The 22086-nt window shown below is 35.5% G+C and overlaps 1 protein-coding gene and 1 pseudogene across 14 annotated transcripts in view; one reads left to right on the top strand and one right to left on the bottom strand.

The window, feature by feature from the left end:
- The window catches only part of LOC140513815 (enhancer of rudimentary homolog pseudogene), an 84607-nt pseudogene that overhangs the window by 11328 nt on the left and 51193 nt on the right, over positions 1–22086 (top strand).
- The window catches only part of LOC140513774 (TP53-binding protein 1-like), a 114938-nt gene that overhangs the window by 91511 nt on the left and 1341 nt on the right, over positions 1–22086 (bottom strand). For 12 of the 14 annotated variants that reach the window (XR_011970345.1, XR_011970344.1, XR_011970346.1 and 9 more), the window contains exons 2-9: positions 17829–17899; positions 15774–15870; positions 14980–15233; positions 14075–14232; positions 13567–13713; positions 9421–9495; positions 4965–5094; positions 4188–4296 (exon numbers count right to left, since the gene is read on the bottom strand). Coding sequence is in view for 11 of the 14 variants with exons in the window: in XM_072623757.1 (XP_072479858.1) it covers positions 4188–4296; positions 4965–5094; positions 9421–9495; positions 13567–13713; positions 14075–14232; positions 14980–15233; positions 15774–15870; positions 17829–17899 (1041 nt within the window). In the remaining 3 variants the exon portion in view is untranslated. Of the gene's footprint in view, positions 1–4187; positions 4297–4964; positions 5095–9420; positions 9496–13566; positions 13714–14074; positions 14233–14979; positions 15234–15773; positions 17900–21067; positions 21103–22086 lie in introns of those variants that run through there. The other 2 variants (XM_072623766.1, XM_072623759.1) reach the window with 2 other exon arrangements.

Here is a 22086-nt window from a genome sequence, read left to right as displayed (position 1 = left end):
ACATCAGAAACCTACATCTCTTTTTATTCAAACTAGAAACCAAATAACTGAGTTTATAAGCACTTTGCCCATGATCACAGGGTTAAAAAAGGTGTGTTTAGGAAAAAATCCCAGATTTGTATATCAATCTTTTTCTCAAAACAAAAAGCTGCTTCCTCCTCTAGTTCCTCTTGCCAAATCACAGACATGAGTAAAACAGAATGTATATAAGATATTTTTAAAGATAACAGACTTCTCCCTTGGAAGAAAGGAAAAACATTTAAATATTTGACTACATATGTTTAGAGTTCCAATACAGCGTCACACAGCTAAATGGGCACTTTAAAAATAATGATGGTGAAGAATCAGCACGCACTTGTGTGAATTTTACTAAAGGACTCTGTCTTAGGAAGAGTGGTGATTGTGAAACCCAGAAAGTACATGACTCCTTAAACACAGAGTAAACCGTTCAGTGAAGTTCTCATTCTTTCACAAAAGAGCAGTGCAACCATCTTGCTTCCCAGTATTATGGCAGCTGATGAATGTCACTACGCTGATAACAAGTCAAATCTAGGACAGATGTCAATTCTAAAAGATTTTTCTTTTGCTGTGCCACTCTGAATTGGAATTGTGAAAAGTTGTATGCCAAGCAGGCGAGGTATGAATGTGCTATTATTTTAAAATTATAACATCTAACTAGGAATCAAATAAGATTACAAGACAGTCCATACGTACAATATCAGTCTATATTTCAGCGCCTTGAATTTTTTCTTTGCTCTTTTGGAAAATACGCAGCTAAGTCCTAAATACTATGAATAATAAATCCCCTAAAGTGTTTGCATTATTTGAATACGCACTGCATATTTCCACTGGGCTAGAATAAATAATCAGAGTTTACATAAATATAACTTTGAATAGCACAAATGCAAACAGGAATTCCATTATTTGCACTAATTGGGACCTGACTGTAACGGTCACATATCTGAGAGCCTGGACAAACACTTTTTTTTTCTCCCCTTTTTTTTTGCGAGGCAATCTGGGTCAAGTGACTTGCCCAGGGTCACACAGCTAGTAAGTGCCTGAAGCCACATTTGAACTCAGGTCCTCCTGATTCCAGGGCCGGTGCTCTATCCACTTCACCACCGAGATGCCCCTTTAGACAGACACTTTTAACAACTACTTTTAAAATACATTCCTTTTGAAAATGTGTTTAATAGACCCAAATGTATAATCATACAAGTCATTCCCCAATTGATAAATGGTCAAAGGATATGAACAGGCAATTTTCAGAGGAAGAAATTAAAGCTATCTATAATCATATGAAAAAATGATCTAAATCACTATTGATTAGAGAGATGCAAATCAAAACAACTCTGAGGTACCACATCACACCTATAAGATTGGCAAACATGACAGAACAAGAAAATGATAAATGCTGGAGAGGATGTGGGAGAGTTGGAACACTAATTCATTGTTGGTGGAGCTGCGAGCGCATCCAACCATTCTGGAGAGCAATTTGGAACTATGCCCAAAGGGCTACAAAAATGTGCATACCCTTTGACCCAGCAATATCGCTACTAGGACTATATCCCCAAGAGATCATAAAAATGGGAAAGGGTCCCACATGTACAAAAATATTTATAGCAGCACTCTATGTAGTTGCCAAAAACTGGAAGTCAAGGGGATGTCCATCAATTGGGGAATGGCTGAATAAATTATGGTATATGAATGTAATGGAGTACTATTGTGCCATAAGAAATGATGAACAAGAAGACTTCAGAGAGGCCTGGAAGGACTTATATGACCTGATGCTGAGTGAAAGGAGCAGAACCAGGAGAACTTTGTGCACAGCAACGACCACAGTGTGTGAGAGTTTTTTCTGGTAGACTTGGATTTTTGTAATAATGCAAAAACTTCTTATAAAAAAAAAAAAATCCCAAAGGTGGTTCTCAAGGCAAAATGCCTTCCACACTCAGAGAAAGAAATATGGAAGTCATTCGCAAAATGTAGCAGATCATGTTTGTGTATGTGTATGTGTTTGTGTATCATGTTCTGATTTGTTATACGATTTCTTTCAGTTATTTTAGTCTGACTACATAGCATGACTATAGTGAAAATATACTCAATAGGAAAGTATATGTAGAATCTATACAGAATTGTATGCAGTCGTGGGGAGGGAGGGGGGTAGTGGGGGGGGATAAAATCGCAATTGTATGGCAGTGATTGTTAAACATTAAAAAATAAAAAAAAATAAATAAAGTACTTGCTAAGGTGGCTTTACTATGTGTCAGTAACTATGGTAGGAGCTGACGATACAAATACAATAAATCTTGGCAAGGACTTCTCAGAAAACATGAAAGAAGTTCGAGAAAAATTATGTTCGAACATTTTATATAATATACCACAAGCTTCAAATGGATGCATGATCTGAAGATTAAAGTCATAGCATTAAAAAAAAGAACAGAGGAAAATCCGATCAGGTACCTTTAAAAGCAACAGCTAAAGGCAGAATTCTTACCAAACAAGATTAGAGAATAAAACTGATAATTCTGATTACATGAAACTGAAGAACTCTTATACAAATTTAATGGAACTAGAATAAGGGAAGCAGTTGACAAGGGGAAAAAGCTATCACGTAGGTCTGACGCATGCCTGATTTCCCAGATTTCGAGGGAACCAGCATGGGCATATACAATTAAAAGTCATTCCCCAGTGGGTGAAGGCAAAAAAGATATAAACAAATAGTTCTTAAAATGACTATGAACGATTATATGAAGGATTGCTTCAACTCACTAATAATTAGGGAAAAATAAATTAAACCAAGTCTAAAGCTTCATTTCATGCCTAGAAAATCGGCAGATAACAAAAAATGGGAAGTCAAAATTGGAGAAGTTGTGGAAAGATAAGCATATCAAAGATAGCAGGAAAGTACACAAAATATTTCTAAGCACTTTTTTTTGGTAGCAAGTAAGTGGAACAAGGAATAGCTAAAAAAAATGATGGTGTCTGAATAGCAGAGAGGTGCAGAAGGAGCCACGTGCTTTCACACATGGCCAAATGGTGATTCCTTTAGTTCCATTACGCAAGGCAGGGCCAGGGCTTCTATTTTTGAAAGAAAGATTTTTGGAGAGGGATGGTGCTAATACAGACACACAGACACACACTCACACATCAAAGAAAGGGTCAACGAAACATTTAAAAATACACAAAAGATCAAAATCAGAAGAAGTTCAGAAAGGAACAAAGCAATTCTGTTAAGTTTAACATTTTCTTAAAAAAGCCCTCAAACGACTTGCAACAGAAATTTTGTTCTTTGTATGTTGAAATATTCATATTTAAGTTCATAATAAAAAAAGAACATTTGAAATTAAAAAAACAGGCACACCGCTACACTGCTCCTAAAGCTCAGTTAGTCCAATCATTTTGGAAACAAGATCTCACTGGCAGACGTATACACCAAGCAGGTCAGAGACAAAAAAGGTCCCATTTATAGCCATGTATTGATAACAGCACTTTCGGTAACAGCAAAGAACTGGAAGCAAAGTAGATAGATACCCCATCCGTGGGAAGTAGAGAAGCAAACAGTGATACATGAATATAACGGAATATTGCTGTACCATAAGAATTGACTAATTGAAGAGACAGAGAAATACGTGCTCTTCTATGAAATGATGCAAAATGAAGCAGTCAGAACAAAGAATACAGTGCACATAATGACAAAAAATGTAAATGTATAAAAACAAAAAAACAAGGCAAGGAAAACGGAATGCAGGGAAATGATAATGATCAAGGAAGAGACATGAGGATGCACCTCCCTCCCTCATTTTCAGATACGGAGGACGATACACATGGGACAACGTCAGACCGGACTGAGGAGCAGGTTTGTTTTGCCGAATTATTTTCTTTCTTTTTCTGTTATTCGGGACAATTCCCAAGAAAGAAGGTTCGAGGTATATTGGAAAATGAAAAACAAAAAATACAAATCAAAGTGTAAGTTCTTCATAGTTGTCAAAGTTTGGTACATATAAAATATGACAGTTAGAAATAAACTACTCAGAGCAAATATTACTTGTGGATTACCAAAAATATGGACTTTTTAGCAGCACTTAGTAAAACTTGTGGCTGATTTGGTATTTTTTGATAAATTATTAAAATTACAAGTCTGAAATGATGAATGAAAATACAGTGAAGGAATGAAAGATACTTACTACATCTCTGCTACTTTTCTTCACACTAAACTTGAGAGGAAGGGATCTTCGGACCTTTTCTTTAGGACTTCTCTTAGGCGAGAAGCAACCTGCCTTCCCTGACTCCACCCTAGGAATTTTTTCATAAGAGGGAAGAAAAAAATGCAATTTTTGATAACGACAATTTAAGCTGTATATGTTGCCAACAATATTTTTTCTGCGAGGCAAAACTTAACATAAAAATCCACAATAAGTTTTAGTGCTCATCTCCTAAAAGAATAAAAATATCAGACACTCTTGATGGAGGAGTCCTAACTAGCTATGTGGGACCTTTGGCAAATCACAACTTGATGACAGTTTCCTCAACATTTATAACATTAGGATTTATATCAGATGATTTCTAAGTCTATTCTAGATCTAAGATTTTATAAGTAGTGGGAATATGAAAACTTTATTTGTGTACCTAATTGTCATGCTTCTGACAAGAACTATTATAGTCCTTTGAACTTGGATCAAATAGATTTTCAAATCACAAGTAAAACATTAAGATGATATACTGTAGGGCAAAAGAGACAAGATTTTAATCAAGCAGAAGTGGTTTTTAGATTGAGAATCTTTCTTTGATAGAGGGAAAAAAGGAAAATATTCTTGACTAATAAGAGTATACTGACAGGGAAATTTTCAAAAATGTTTTATTATTAAAATTGTATCAGTTTGCAGAAACAATAAATAACAAAGCAAACTATCCAAATCATTTAAACTAAGTTTCATTAGTTATCAGTGACTGAAGCAACTCACCTGCACACTTTTTCGCTTGCAATCCTTGTACTTCGCCTCTGAACACCTGTACTGAACCAACGACTTCCACTGATGGCTATGGGGGAGACTGAACTCTGGGAAGATGCACCAGGACTTGCTTCAAACTGAACTACAAAAGTAGCATAACATATATTAACTGATTTGTTTTAAAGCACAAAACATCAATAATATTGTTTTTTAAGAGACTTTTGAATTCCAAAATTTTTTTTTAAATTTTAGCTTAATAACCTTCCTTCATTTTCCTTTTACATAAAACACTATTTTTATTAATGTTATACTTTAGGAGGATCAAGAAAATGTTTAATTCGATTTTAACTTCTGTTAATAACATACAAAACAGTTCCTATATATAAACTCTGACTTGATATCCCCAGGGGAGAATATCACATTCCTTCTGTTTCCCCAATTCATGATAATTACCCTCAGCTAATTAAACATTATGCTAATAACCACTTGGATCTTCCAGTGTTTTTCTATTCCTTTGATTTCAATTCACTCTCCAGGTTCTCTTCTTACCTGTCTCAGTATCATTTTCAGTTTCCTTTGCTGAATCATCACCCCTGTCCCACTCCTAACCACATATATTCTCCAAGTCTCTGGGCCCTTCTCCTCTCTACTCACATACATACCACCCTAGTTCAGACCTTCCTCACTCTTGCTTGAACTATAATAACAGCCTAATTAAACTCCTAGCTTAAGTTTCCCCCCTCCAATTCATCCTCCACATAGCCTCCAAAATATTCTTCCTGTAACAATATGTTTATCAGGTCACCTCCTTAAGAAGCCGTGGTACCTTTAGATAAAAAAACATAAAATTTCTCAGCTTGGTTTTTAAAGCTTTTCACAGTCTAGATACAGACTACTTTTATAGATAGTTCCTAATATTCTCTTTCATGTAGTCTATTCCACACTGTCGTACCTGCTGTCCTCTGAATTTGATAACCCACTTCCTGCCTCCATGCCTTTGACTGCAATGTACTCCCTTCTTTATCTCTGTCCTTAAAAATCTCTATTCCTCCTGGTAGTGTTTTCTCTCCCTCACCAAGTTATCTCATATTTATTTGTTTACTTGCTTATCTTCCTAGGTAAATTTTAAGTGCCCTGAAGGTAGAGACTTTCAAATTTCTGTCTTTGGGAAGATAGTGTCATTGAACTGAAGAATACACGGTGGGATATAAGGTGTAAGAAGACTGGAAAGAGGCAAAAAAATGGTAAGGGAGACTGACAATTGGTCATAAGGCAATTACAGGGGCCCCTTTGATGGCAATGGATATAAACCCAGATAGGTAAAAAAAAAACCTCTTTTTTTGTTGAATTTAAAATCAATAGTTAATTTAAAGAACAGTTGACCTAAAATCAACAACTGACTTACTAAAATTAGTTTACTCAATTTCAGGATAAATTACTATGGCCAGGGTTCTTTCCCTTGCTATACAGTGGTTGTGTAATGGTGGACTACTACAGAATGGCTATGTGACCCTGAGCAAGTCTTCTACTTCTCAGTGCTCTGGGCAGTTCTCTATAACCATACATTGGTAGAGGGAGTTTGCTCACCTGAAAGTCCCCAATACCATTAAAATCACAGGTGCAGTCACTGAAATCACAGCTCCACCTTCTATCCCTTGTACGTTCTAAGATGATGTAGTCACAATTAGTTTTCTCAGTTTTTTTGGTCACTTCAATACTACTCACCAGTTTTTCCTTGTGAGGGTTAGGGGCTATAACTGTGATTTCATTTGTATAGGGAACTCTCTGGTGAGGTAATTATCCCTATTAATACAAGCCAGCACGTTCTCTGCAACTTAAAGAGTGGCTTAGAGCACAGATATCAAATGTGTGGCCCCCTGTAGCCAGAACTAGATAAAAATGTAATTGGGAAATATTTAATACAGTAAATAAAAATATAATAAAAATAGAAAGCATTACATTTTAAAATTACGTCAACATGCAACACAGGAATCCTTAGAATAGATTAGTAACCCCCTATTCCTATTTGAGTTTGCTATTACTGACTTCCAACCGTGACAGATTAAATGATATGCCCATGGTCACATAGCCAGTATATGTCAGAGATGGGACATAAACCCAATTTCCAAGATTAGCTCTCTATTCATTATACTATATTTCTATTGGCAAGAATTAAATCCTAACCTCCAGTTTCCCTGCCAGTTCACTCTACCATCTGAAAGATGAAAATGTCAGCAAGGCAATAATTCATCAGATGTGTCTATTTTAAGCAGAATGAGACTTCTAGAAGATATTATGATGCTTAACACCCACCATCATTAGTATGTCTCTGTGTGAGTAAAACTGTAGATCTTTATAGCAAGAAGGCATCTCTAGAGCTCATGGTTCAGTCTCCTTATTTCATAAGTGCAGAAACTGACATCCAGAGGAGCTGAATCACTCACCCAGGATCATGCGCACTACTGTAAGTAGCTGAGCTGGAACTACAATCCAGAAGTCTTGACATTCAGTGTGTTTCTCTACTCTACCATATGGTTTCCAGGAAAATTTGGGGTCCAGGAATATTGTAAACTCTTGCTCTTGTTGTCCATTTGAAAAAAGGTCTTAAAAACAAGTTCCCAACTCATAAATCCAGTCAGAAAAAAATTTATAAAGGTTAATCAGGGCACATTCTCCATGAGCAGGAGTTTGAGATCTCCTGACATCTGGGTTGGAAACTACAGAGCTTGAGAGAAGTGCAAAGTTGAACATAACACTAGGGACCCAATCACAAAGCATTTACTCCTAATGCCTTCAACTTCACTCCTAGCTTCCAGTACTCAAAGAAAGAAAAAGTAAAGCATCATCACAGAATACTAAAATGTGAGTTTTCAATAAAATTTTACTTTTCCTAGAGTCCCAGTTGGAAAAGACCTCAGGAGCCATCTAATCATCTCATCTTATCTGTATCTGAACAAGAAATGTCCTCTATAACATCCTTGAAAGGTGGTAACCCAGACATTAAAGCCCTCTAGTTGCGGGGGAAGGGAAGGGAAGAAATTCACTACTTCCTAAAACAATCCATTCTATTTTTGGAGAGCACTAATTGTTAGGAAAATTCAATTCAATTTAATAAATATGAAGTGACTACCATATAGAAGCTAGATGGCACAGTGGATATTGCATTGAGCTTGAGATCAGGAAGACTCAACTTCACGAGATCAAATCTAGACTTCACACACACCTTATTCAGTGACTTAACTTTGTTGATCTCAGTTCCTCATCCGTAAAAGGAGTTGGAGAAGGAAATGGCAAACCACTCCAGTATCTCTGCCAAGAAAACTCCAAATGGAGTCAGAGAAAAGTCAGACACAACTGAAATGATTAGTCCCTTGTCCTCAAGAACTCACATTCTACTGTGGGAAAATAATATATACACACAAATACATACTGGATTGACAGTGGAGTGGGATCAGGAAAATTATTTAACAAAAATGTTTTATACTTTAACAGAGAATCTAAAAATCCTATTATTTAAAGCTCGCTGGAAAAAAAAATATATTCACCTTTTAAGCAGATAAAGACTAAAGGTCAAAGAAACATTACAAAGTAAATTCAGGCTATGCAGTAGTTCAGATGAAAGTAAAGAAAGTTACAAATAACTGCAAGAATCTTAGTGCTAGCAAACAGTAACCTAAACACCAACCAACTAGTGGAGTAAGGCAGTCATAAGAGAGCTTGCACTCAGAGATTTGAACCAAAAATTCATTGAAAAATTAGTTTGAACTTGAACTTATAACAAAATATGGACAAACTATTATAATGAACAATTTCACACAAAATTACACAAGAATTGAAATATAAACTGACTCAACTCCCTGGTATAGAATAACCTATTAATAAAAAAAAGTTAATAACCCACTTGAGTTTTGTTACATGTTTAGCAGTACTTAGTTATAAAGAGACAGAAAATCATTTCAGCAGATTAGCCTATGAACAAAATGCTTAATTTTCTAATCTCAGAATTTCTAGTACAATATGACCAATATCACTAGGGAACCCCCTATATGAGGGGCTCAACCTGGAATCCATGCTCACAAGAAATTCTTGGATACGTTTCAGGGGTTCATGAACTTAGATGGGAAAAAAATTACATCTTTATTTCAATATTGCTGGTTTCCTCTGTAATACCATTTATTTAATTTTACATACTTAAAAAATATTTCAAGGAGTACAATGTATCTATATATATAGATATAGATAGATTTCATCAGATGGCCAACAGGGTCCATGAAACAAAAAAGGTTAAAAAACTCCACTATGCAGCATCCCCACTCAAAAGTTCTACTTTATTTGGCATTATGTTGACATTTTTTCCTTACTGTTAAAAAGCCAAATTTTGACTAAACACAAATAAATCTTGTCAGAGAACAAAGTTAAAGACAGACTGCAAAAGCTTCCATCTAGTACAGTCATGTATGATACTTACCAGCTTTGTCTTGCTGAGGTGTAGTGGAGGGTGTTCTGTTACATTTAAGCTTATTCGGTACTCCACTAACAAAATCTGAAATGCAAGACACAGAAGCAATCATGTCTTGCTCTGTTAATACACATTTAATATTTATGATGTGCTAAAAAAAAATTGTACCAGCAGATACATTTTCATTAGGTCATTATAAGAAAAATAGTCACAGGTGGAATTGATGCCCAGTAATAATGAAATACAAAGAAATTTTGCACCTTTCAAAAGATAATTTTAATTAAGTAGTTCGCATCTCTCGAGAGGATATTTCAATTCAAATACAGTCAACACTATACTTCTAAATGTTTCTCAGCAGAAAAAAATTGGAAGGTATTCTTACCTCTGAGAAAATGCTAATTAAAAAGCAAAAGGTTTTAATGAGTAAATGAAATTGGTGACTAAGTTGTGAATTTTCTGAAAAGTAATTTTGGAGTTTGAAAGTGAAACAATGTATTATACGGGCCTTATGTCGAATATCACTAATTCACATTTATGTAGCATTTTAAAGTTTTCAAATGTTTACCTCACAACCCGATGTGAGTTAAGTAACATATTTTAAAATTTGTTTAAAATAATTAGTACATATTGATGATGAAAAGTAATTGTAAATTTTTCTGAATTCATTTCCAAATAATTCACCCCTTAAACAATTGTACAATGCTAAAGAAACAGCCATTCTGATGATGCGGGACAAATTCCACTCTAACAAGCACGAGTAAAAAGAATCCTCATTCTGCTTAAACCAGAGTAGAGACAAGCTGATGTAACAGGCACCCATAAAGCCTTTAGGACTACAAAATGGAATCATTCCAGAGTATTGCAGCATTTCTTACCAAGAAGCTAGCCTAACGACATGAAACATCTTATTGCTAAAAGATTGCAGAACATGGTAAAAAAAAAAAACAAAAGTCAACTCCAAGGAAGATGTAGAACAATATTTTTACCAAACACAACTTATCTAAAACGAAACAGACAAGACTATAGTAACCAAACACAAGGCTCTCCTCCCAACCATTTCTACCATTAAGTAATTTTCTGCTACCATCATGCAAGAAATATGAGGGGAAGGGGGTGTTTATTATTCATAACCCCTATTTGAGTTCAGTCTTAATACTTTACTTCAGTGGCTTTAAAGAGCATAGTTTCACAATCTGGGCTTCGGGGGGAAACCTGGTAGCTTCAAGAAACTGTTCAGTATAATGTCCTTCTTCAATATACACATATACAAACTGATGGTTTAAAGCACAAAGACTATTTTAACAGTGTATAGACAGCTCAAATATAAATTGCATACAAGCAGGTGGCAATGTAAAATAAAGCTATTTACATTGAGAAGACCCAGATTCAAGTCTGGGTATGCTACTTTTGCTATCTTTGTGACCTTGGGTCTCAGTTTCCTTGCATATTAAAAAGGGGGGCAAACCAAATTATCTCTATATTTCTCCAAGATGTCTTCCAGCTCTAAAAGTCCTATATTCACAGTGTCAAATTTAATACAATAATCAAACCTATACTCTAGGTCAAATTGAACACAATAATCAAACCTACACACTAAAGCCATTTTCATACTTCTAAAACCTCCATCCCTAGGTTAAGCAGTTTCACCATTTCTTCTTGACAAGCATTATCTGCCAGGCACACAGTTCCAGGCACTGCTGTCTTTCCAGTACCAATACTGACATGCTAATAATAGATAACCAAGGCAGCATTTATATCTTATTATCAATACTATCTAGAGAGAAACAATACAATCCACTTAACCACCGAAAGAGCAAGATTTGTGTCATACTTTTTGCCAATATTAACTCGCTGACTCAGGGTTTTATTTAAAATATGAATATTATGTAGCTAATAAGTAGAGCAGGGACACATACTAGATAACCTAAACGTTAGATAACCTAAATGTTACTACAGAGATTCGGTTCTGGGATGTTTGAAGTTAACCAGTTAGCTAGGAATAGGAGGAAGAATGTCAGTCTCTTGAAAACAATATTTCAAAGCTTCTGATCTAATTAACAAGATAACTAAAAATACTCAACTGGAACAAAATATAAAAGGGCAGCCTCTGCTGAAACAACATCTTAGAGAGGTGGCACTGTTAGGCTAGGTGAACTATATGAAGGGAAACTTGGTCTTGATGACAGTTGATACAAACTACCCTGCCCTTCAAAGGGCCTTCACCCCAACATAATATGTGTGAACAGACCTGGCATGAAACTTAGAATGTAGAGGATTTAAGCTTCTTCCTCAAACCTTCAGGAGGAAACTGAAGGGAAGATCTATGAAAGTGACTGTTCAAGCTAGAATGATGAACATTCAGGATGTACTGGGATAGAAACTAACAGGAAAGAAAGTTTGAACTGGCACGATGACTGCGTGTAAATATGTAAGTATTTGACATAGAGCACAGATGGGGCACAAAAAACTAAAAAGACCTGGCACTCTTCCTCTTTCCTCCCAGTAACCCAAGCAGGATGTATCTGTCACTCCGCCTTTTCTCAGCCCCAGGAGCAACTTTGAAGAAAAAAAAAAAACCCAGACACAAAAGATAATTTAAAAAACTACGCAATAGGACCACAGACCATTGCAGTGAAGCTGATGACAGGAGAAAATAAATTTACATAGAAACATATAATTCATACGTAAAAGCAATCTTAAGAGTCTGGTCCTGAAAACAATGGAGAGTTCCTCTTGTTCTACCTAGCGAAAGGTATAAGGGAATCCCATGGAAAGGAGGCAGACACAAAATGATCCAGTCCACTTGATGACACTACTTTCCTTTCTGTGTACCCCAAGGCTTATATCTGTAGCTTATCTGCTCTTTCTGTACAGCGGTCAAAAAACATTTATTAAGTGTCAGGCACCAATCGCATAAATTATCTAGCTTTTAGGCTTGACCTCTAGCTCTGGCCTTTTGATGTACATCATCCTTCTGCTATCTTTAAAAATACAAAGAAGCTGCTTTGGAATGACATGCATCTGTGTGGCTAGAATTTCTCTGGAGGTCTACATCTGCTTTATTTTGGTCTTGTCTGAGTTTAATCTACAAAAATATAATCTACCGAATGCAAAAAAACAAAAGATTTTGTCAACATCCCCCTAAATCCTAAAAAACTGTTTGCCTGTAAAGGAAATTGAACTACATGATTTTTAGGGTCCCTTCTAACTTTAAGTTATGTGAGTCCTAAAATATATTTGACTTTATTAAAAATTGTATTACAATGGCCTGCAGTCCTATTGACTCTTTGCACCTTTTTCATCTATTCCTTCCTTTTTACAATGCTACCAATTTAGGCCAGGCCTTGACTATTCACACCTGGATTATTGCAAAAACCTTCCTCAATTCCCTTCCAGTCTTTCTGGCCTAAAAATAATGCTGTGTACTGTTAAAGACTCATCCAAAATATCATTTCCAGGACATCAATACTCTGACCAAATCTTCCACTTGGTGGCCACTGCTTACATGATAAAACTTAATCGCCTGAGTTAGCGTTCAACGATTCTCCGTGACCGTCCTCAGTCTTCTTTTCTGATTTCTTCCCTTTCTCCATTTAAGTCTTCATTTAAACAAAGTTAGTCTACTTACTGTCTCCCACATGTACCACGCCCTTCCACACCTGAATTTCCTCATCCAGGCCAAATATTATGCATTTTTGATTATCCAAATAAAATTCCAATTAGCCCTCCCTAACAACTCATTCTTCTTCAAGCCGAGGGCATTTTAACAATCTTACATTTACTAATATTGCTATTTTTAACTCTTTGCAAGAGGAACTCTATAGACCTACATTCTGACTCTTTGTCATTAGCAAACACTACAACTTGGGCAGGTCACTTAACCTACATGAAGCATAGTCTCCCCATTAGTAAAATAAAGAGTCTGGAAGAGGCTCCCCCTCTTACCTAAAAAATTCTGTAATTCTAGGAGTCTATGTTTTATCTCTTCAACTAGACTGTATACACCAAGAGAGGTAATAATATGGTATGCGTCTTTATATCTCCCACAGCCCTTAACATAAAGAAGGTAGTAAAAAAAATTTCTGTTGAGTAGTTACCTTAAATAATAAAAGCTTATAAACCTCCATGCTTAGGTCAAATAGTAATAATACTCACCACCTACACCCTGTCTTCTCTTTTCCTTATGTTCAATAGAAGACTCATATTCACCTTCTTCACAGTCGTCTAGTGATGGAGTAGAATTGGGGCCATCAATACCCAACATGACTGATATCTTTGCCATGATAAACTCTGGCACACGCCCTAAAGGATAACATTGACAATGTTGTTTTTATTGTGTTGTTTTAAAAATAAAGGTATTCTACACTAAACTTCTGTCAGAGAACAGGTTCCTAAATCATATACTTGAGCTTGAAGGAACCTTCAGAAGTCATTTGGTTCACCCCCTTCATTTTACGGATGATAAAACTGAAATCCCGAGGGTTAAATGACTGTCAAGATCACATATGGAGCAAGCAAAAGAGCTGGAGGTCTCTGTGAGCCCAAGGCCTCTAACTTAGTCCAGCACTCTTTCACTGTTTCTGCCTCAGAGTTTTAATGGTTAGTTGGGAGAAGCTGGCAAGCCATAAACATTCTGCCCTGAAGACATTTCACCTTTTCTTACCAATATCAGCTGCATGATCAATCAGGGTCTTTACCACCGCAATCTCCAGTCGAATTTCTTCCCTTGCATTCTTCGACACTTTCTCATTCCATGAATGTAAAAGGTTTGGAGCAAGCATTGCTGCAAGATTATAACTATCCATCTTATTCTCACTGACTCTTTAAAAAAAAAAAAAAAGTAGGTACCATTAAACGTAGTCAAAATTTGAACTAAGAAACAATTTCAAGAAGCTAACAGGCATATTTGTAGGGACTCTTACTTAATATTGGCTATGTATAAGGCAAATACTAAACCTTATCAGGAATTTAACCAAGAAATAGGAAATAAAAAAGCTTCTAACAGTCAAATTAATTTATAAAATCCATGCATCCAAAACTAATATTTTATTCACAGCCAAGCTTCTCAAAATCCTCAATCAGTACTAACTTATTTAAAACATAATAGTAAGACAGTTGGTTATTGCATTTGGTTTCAAAGTTCATAACTGATTAGAAGTAGCCAAACAGAAAGGGTGAGAGGAGTGGTTACAGGCAGGCACAAAAACTGTAGTGAGAAATGACAGGTGATAGCAAGGAAAGAAATAGAAAAATTATAAAAAAACAGAAATATGAAATCAAATGGCATCACAGGTTAGACCTTTTAGGGTAAACTGCCTTGCAGAAACAGGCCCCTGGAGATCACTGTATTACGGTATACAAATAATGACAGTCAAAATGATAAAGAAAAAACGAAATTGTATTCAATATACTCCATTTGAGAAGATAAGGAAATATGTAAATAAATTTTAAGAAATATTTCCATCCCAAATAGCTGAAAACAAAATAAATGTACTGTTGCTTAAAATTATAACTGGCTAGCCAAAAGTTCCCCATAGCTAAAATTTTTTGTACTTGATCTTTACTTACCTGAGAGAAACATTCCGGAGAAAGTTAAAGAAGTACCGTAATACATATACTATATTGTCAGTCATAAGACAAGAGAGCAACATTGTAGCAGTATCCCTCTCCTCTGTTTCCAACTGTTGAGCTTTGATAAAAGCTTCATGCAAATCAACTGGAAAGATGGGTTCTGGCAACTCCCTAAAAAATTTCTTAATAAGATCTGTGATATCCTGTGGATCTGCAGAAGACAGACAGCTTTCACCATGATTCAGTTTCCTCTGAAATAAATTTCAAGTCATCAGTATTCTTTGATTTAAGATCTCCATTTTGATCAAAATCTCTGCTTACATCTCAAGATAAAGAGTTTTTCTTAGTAAACTTTAATTCTTTTATTTATTTGCTTCTGGTGTCATGTATTACAAAACACACAAGAAGCTCTAGCAAACAATCAAAAATACTTAATTTCTTTAACTACTGGATTCATGTAAGCTATAAATGCTTTCCACAAAGGGAATAATAGCTGGTCAGCTGTAACTCTACCATTCATTAATACCGAAAAGATGAGAGGACATAATGCTGAGCTTGGGAGTCATTAGACCTGGGTTCAAACCCTCCCCCCAATAACTACCTATGTGCAAGGTGCTCACAGACATCTCCACAGTAATTATTTAAAGTCATATGGGATGTGATGTTAGAGGGAGTCCACATGCTAGAAAATAATAGACCCTTTGCACATTCATGTCATATCTGAGGACTGTAACAACAAAAACCTAATTAGACAACTGTGGAAAGAAAAAATAGTCAAGGAATATGCCTACCTTCAGTGCTTTTATATGGGTAGCTGATCCAGAAACCCTAAAAAGACCCTTAACATGAAGATGTTGTTCCAAAGATGTGCAAGCATCAACGAGAAAACTGAAAAAGGCAGGTCTCATTAATGTATTTAATCTTACAAAAACCATACTAAGTGAATATACTTGTCAAGGTACATCAATAGGCTGTGAAGATCCTTGACATGACTTCTGAATTATAAATCATTTCCCATTTCTATAATCTACTCATTGTTCTTGTGCTAATTTTAGTATGACTGTTGCTCTCATTCCATGACTTTCACAGCCTACTATATACCCAAGAGCCATACTATCTAAGTGTGTATACACACACACACACATATATATATAACCTCTATACACACAGACATGTATACCCCAACAAATCTTTCTGTAATTACCATCCCATAAAATGCAACAACCTTTTTTAATTCAATTTAATTCAACATTCATTAAGTTTCCATATATGCAAGGCATCCTTAATACTACAGATAAAAAGGAAAAAAAATTCCTCCATTTCAACATATACAGCATATACACAGATGAGTATATATAAAGTAGTGTTAAGAGACAAATGATAACTAGGGTAGAGGAAAAATAGGTCAGGAAAAGTCTTATATAATAGTGAAGAAGCTAGGGCTTATAAGAGGCAAAGGTAAAGAAGGAATGTATTATACACCTGAGAGATAGTTAATGCAAAAGGATGGAGGCAGGAGACTGAGTGTATGTATCGTCAAAAGGACTAATAGCCAACAGACTGGTAAGGTAGATGGGAGGCAGATCATGAAAAGTTTTAAATGGATTTTGTATTTTATCCCAGAGGCCATAGGAAGCTCCTGAAGCTTCTTAAGTCAGACCCCTGTTTTAGGAACATCAATTGGCAGCAGCTTAGATTATGGATATAAAACAGCGAGACTTGAATCAACAAGATCTGGCAACTAACTGGACTAAAGGGATGTGGGAGGAGGGAATTTCAAAGAGAAGATAGTGGAGAATTGACTCTGAGGCTCTAAAACTAGAAAATGAGAAGAATGGTTGTGCATTCAATCAAAACAGGAAAAGTGTGAAAATGGGATAGATGTGAGGAAATACAAGTTCCATTTTTGAAAAATCAGTTTATTTTTATTTATAGGTTCTATTCATATCTCATTTAATTTACTTCTTTATTTGCTTGTCTGTGGGACCTTTATTTCTCTGCCAACATCATTTGTCCAACTCTTCGGAAGACAGAGATGATTTTTTAAAAAAATAATTCAATATGTAGAACAAAATAATGCAGACAGAACGATGCTCAATAGAAGTCTGTAGGTAATACATGTAGTATCAATGTTAAAGGGGACAGCTAGATGGCCCAGTGGATAGAGTGAGTGCTGGGCCTGGAGTCAGGAAGACTCATCTTCCTGAGGTCAAATCTGGCCTCAGACATTTCCTAGCTATGTAACCCTGAGCAAGTCACTTAACTCTGCTTGCCTCAGTTTCCGTATCTGTAAAATAAGGGGGTGAATGAAATGGCAAAACACTCCAGTATCTTTGCCAAGAAAACCCCAAAAGAGGTTATAAAGAATGAAAACAACTAAATGCCAAATAAACGTTATCTCTACAGATTACACAGCTCTCCTAGGTAAAGGACTCGGAGGATCTAAGCAGGTTCATTAACATGAGTTTTGTCGTCATTTCCCCAATACGTGAGCGTTTAGAAATCCTTTTACTAGAATGTGAAATGTGCGCATAACAAATCTGAATAACACTGTGTGATCACTATTTACAAAAGCTTGGGCATCTCAATAACATATAATTACTCTTCTCCCACAATTCTTCCCAAATATACTCATTCATTCATCCAATAAACGTTTACTGAAAGTCTGTTATTTGTCAGGCACTGTGCTAAGGGTATCATTACATTACAGGGATTTTCATTCAAATACAGATTTCAGAGTGGAATTATAAAGTCCATGAATTAAAGACCCAAGTGTGAAATATCTACTAATTTCTGAACCTTGCAATTCACCACTTAATTCTAGGCTAATTTCACACCTTTCTTACCTTGGAATGTTTCCATATTCTGGTACAAATGTCTGGGGTAGTACAGAAAAAGGTGCTCGAAAAATTTTCCCCTAAAATGTAAAAGTCATTTATTATAAGCATCGAGATAAAAATTTACAGGTATAAGCACAGAATGTGAAGACAAATTGTGATTTCAGGGAAAGAGCAAAAAAACAATTAAACTAGTTACTAATATTCTGAGATATAATTAGTCATAGTAGCTAAAAGGCAACAGACTTTGGTAACAGTGAGTCTTAAGAACAGAACTAGTCTCAAATACTAAAATAAATACCTTATGCCAATAATATCTATTAATTATGCTAATGAAAGAGTTACAGAACATTTGGATCAAATACTAACACACATTAAAGTATCATTATTGTATTATTTTTTAAAGAGGACTTCAAATAGGTTTAATGCTTCTCAATTTGCATCTATTAAAATGGATATTTTTTTCTGAAATCACCTTCCACAGCTCTGCAAATACTAACTCTGCATCAAATTATCTGTGTACTTCCTTGACCAATAATAGGGTAAGATGGATTAATTTTTTTGGCTGATGAATGTTACAAATTTTCTAACAAAATGTTCCAAGAGACTAGGACTAAGAAATACTGAAAGTAAACATTAAAACATTAAAAAATCCAATTCAACCTCTTCTTGTACAGTTGCTATTTCTATAATAAAATTATCTTCTTTCTTACTATTTTTCTTAACTATTTCTTAACTATTTCTTAACTATTCTTAACTATTAAATATTTCTTAACTAATTCTTAACAATTTTTCCGAAGACTATTTATCACAAGAATAACTTGTGAAAGGCACCAAGATTCAGTAGTCCTGGGTATCAAGTCATGTCTCTATTTATTAGTTATGTGGCCTCTAATAAGCCATTTCAGCCCTTTCGTTACCTCACCTGTAAAATGAGGATAATTCCACATAACTCAGAGGGAGTTTTATAAACTACATGTTGTAACAATGAGCTATTATTAATAATCTGAAATCAAATTCTGAGATCCTGGAAAAAATAACAGTGCAGATATATATACTGAAAGAATTAAGCATAAAAATTTTCTGTAAGCTCGTACGACACTTAGGAAAATGACTAACGCAGAAGACATCCCATTACTAGGACTGGAGATAAGCCATTTATAGTATTTTTTAAAAAATCAATCCATAAGCATTTATTAAGCTGTAACTATACACCAGGCACTAGGGATAAAAATACAAATAAAATAACCCCTACTCTCAAGGAACTTATGTGCTAATGAGGGAGAGAAGTACGTACAGAATATAAATAAATACAAAATAGCTAAATAAGCATTTTTGGGGGGAAGGATGGAAAATCAGGAAAGGTTGATAGTGATATTTTAGCTAAATCTTGAAGGAAAAGAGAGATGAAGCAGAGGTGAGGATGGAGTGAATTACAGGCATGTGGAGATGGCAACTGCAAAGGAAGATTCAGGACATACCTGAGTACATGGGGGACACAGAAAAGGCTAGTCGGTATGGGCTGGGGGTGGGGTTGTTTAATGAGTAACATACAATGAGGATGGAAAGACAGCTTGTGAAAGGCTTTAAAAGCTAAGTAGAGGAGTTTATTTTATCCTAGAGAGTTAACAGGGAACCAATGAAGTTTATTTTGTAGATCCCATTTGGGCTAATGGAAAATCACTTTGGCAGCAATATGTAAGATAAGACAGAAATAGGAAATGGTTTGAGGCAGGAAGTACAATTAGGAGACAAATTCAGTAATCTAAATGTGATGAAGGCTTGAACTAAGGAGGGTCAGAAAGAAACAAGACAACTGCCAACTGATTAGATATACAGGGTGAGGGAAAATGAAGAGGATAATGGAAAGTTACTAGACTTGGGATATGAGAAGACTGGTGGTGCCTTGGGGGCAAAAATAGGGAAGTTTGGAGAGCAATATAATGAGATGTTTTGGACCTGTTAAGTTTGAGATATCTCTGAGACAGGTTTGTAATATCAAGAAACTGAGATAAATCTTGGATATCAAGTTTGAAATATCCCATAGGCAAAACAGTGATGCAGGCCAGAAGCTCAGAGGAGAAACTGGGACTGGCTATACAGACCTACAAGTCATCTACATAGGTTTAGGATTAGGGATATGACTGGTGACTTCACTGGTGTAGATAACTCCCAAACGAGGGCACTTATTCTACCAATAGAGACTGGCAACTTTTCTGCAAATAGTAGTGTTTAAATGCCTAGAACAATGAATAGTTAAATGACTTGCCAGGAAATCACACAAAAAGTCAAAGGCAACATTTTAATCCCAGGCTTCAAGGACAGCTTTTTAACAATGGCTCTTAATCATCTTGAATGAAAGATAATAAAACCCTAGGAACTGATGAGGTCACTGAGAGAAATTCTTTCATGCAACAAACATCTATTAAACACTTTCTATGTTCTAGGCTCCAGAGAAAGATACAGTAACAAAGATGAAACAGTCCCTGCTCAGAGAAATTACATTTCATGGAGGTGAGGAGAAGTAGAGGGAAAAGACATAGATACACGTAAGTAAATATATACAATACAATTGAGAAGAAGCACTAACTGGAGGATGGGAAACTAGAAAAGGGTAGGTTACACTTCAGCTAAACTTTGAAACAAACTAAGGGTTTCAAGAGGCAGAAGTGTGGGAAAAAGTATTTTAGGTATGAAGGATAGCTTCTGTAAAGTTATGGAAGCAAAGAAATGTCAAATAGGCTTACTTTAACTGCACACTGCAAAAAACAGAGTAATATGTAATAAACCTGGAAAGGTTGGCTGTTACTTTTTGAAGGACTTCAAATGCCAAACAAGGCAGTTGTAGTATTTGACTCTAAACAAGATAGCAATCTTTTTGAAAAAAGGAACCACACAGTCATACCCATGCTTTAACAATCATTTGTTTTAAGTGGATGATGGATAAAACCTGGAGGGTAAAACCATGACCTACACAACAATTAGGAAGCTACGATAATAGTCCAGGGGAGAAGTTAACAGGTCAACTTGAACTAGGGTTATAGATTGAAGGATTAGAAAGATGTTTTGTAGGGGGAATCAACAAGTGACTGGGTATAGGGGTTGAGGGGAAATGAAGCGTTACAGCCGATTTCAAGTTCACAAACCAGAACGGTTAGGACAGAACTGCTCTCAAAAGAAACTTCAGAGAGGGGTGGGTGAGTACTATTTTGGAGATGTTGAACTTAAGATGCCTATGGGACACTCACCTGGAAATGTCTGAAAGGCAGATTATGATTCAGGGCTAGAATTGAAGAGAAAGATTAGGGCTAAGGTACAGATACGGGAGGTGCATAGCAATGATAGTTGAATGTGGCAAGGAGCCTAGTGCTCTTTACACTAAACAGATTAAATCAATGCCTTCAATAGAATATTTTTAAAAATGAGGGGAAGACGGAAAAATCAGTATACTGACAAATAAGTTGATTTTTAGAACACAAATATTAGTTTTTATATATTAGTCTATGTATTTGTATAAAGTGCAATTCACAAGTTTTTGTATTAGAAACTCTTAAGTGTGAACCAGTATAAAATGTTATTGCAAATAGAAGTACAACTTTAATATTGTTCTTAGCTATCTCACCTCACATTACATTCTGAAACAATTCCAGCGGCTACTTACTCTGATTTACACTTATCTCTTAAAGACATTCATACTTACTTTATATAATATAATATGACTGTTCATTCTCATATTTGAGTAATATTCTGCATGGCTGTTTGTCCAATACAATGTGTCCACTAGTCAGTTTCTACTCTACCGACAAGATCTTAAGTATTGTTCAGCACCTAAAACATAGTATATAGATGCTTGATACACGATTTTTTTAAATTATGAAATGAATTCCTTGATTTTATGAGTGGAAAAAAAATCAAGGGCTATGTCTTGCAAAGACCTTCTCCATCTGTCAATCATTTTAGTCTTCTTTATGCATCTGTAGAACATAATGCTATCTCAAAAATATTACATGGCTCACATCACATTTCTAAATCTTTTCCTTCAATTTCTTGAAATCTTTGAAATTACTATCTCATAGGTATAAAATCTTGGGTAGAGACTGAAACAACTGAAGAGACTATCATATTGGTAAATAATCAGTAGAAACAAAAAAGTGTCAATTTAACTACCTAGTTAAAAAATGTTTTATGACATAAAGCTGACAATAGCAAAAATTAGGTTTGGGCATAATCAGATTCAATTAACTATTATGCACTCAAAAACCAGCTG

Source organism: Notamacropus eugenii, chromosome 7 (assembly GCF_028372415.1).
Source record: "Notamacropus eugenii isolate mMacEug1 chromosome 7, mMacEug1.pri_v2, whole genome shotgun sequence".
Classification (NCBI taxonomy): domain Eukaryota; kingdom Metazoa; phylum Chordata; class Mammalia; order Diprotodontia; family Macropodidae; genus Notamacropus; species Notamacropus eugenii.
The sequence above is the reverse complement of the archived record's forward strand: the minus strand, read 5'-3'. Positions and strand labels throughout refer to the sequence as shown.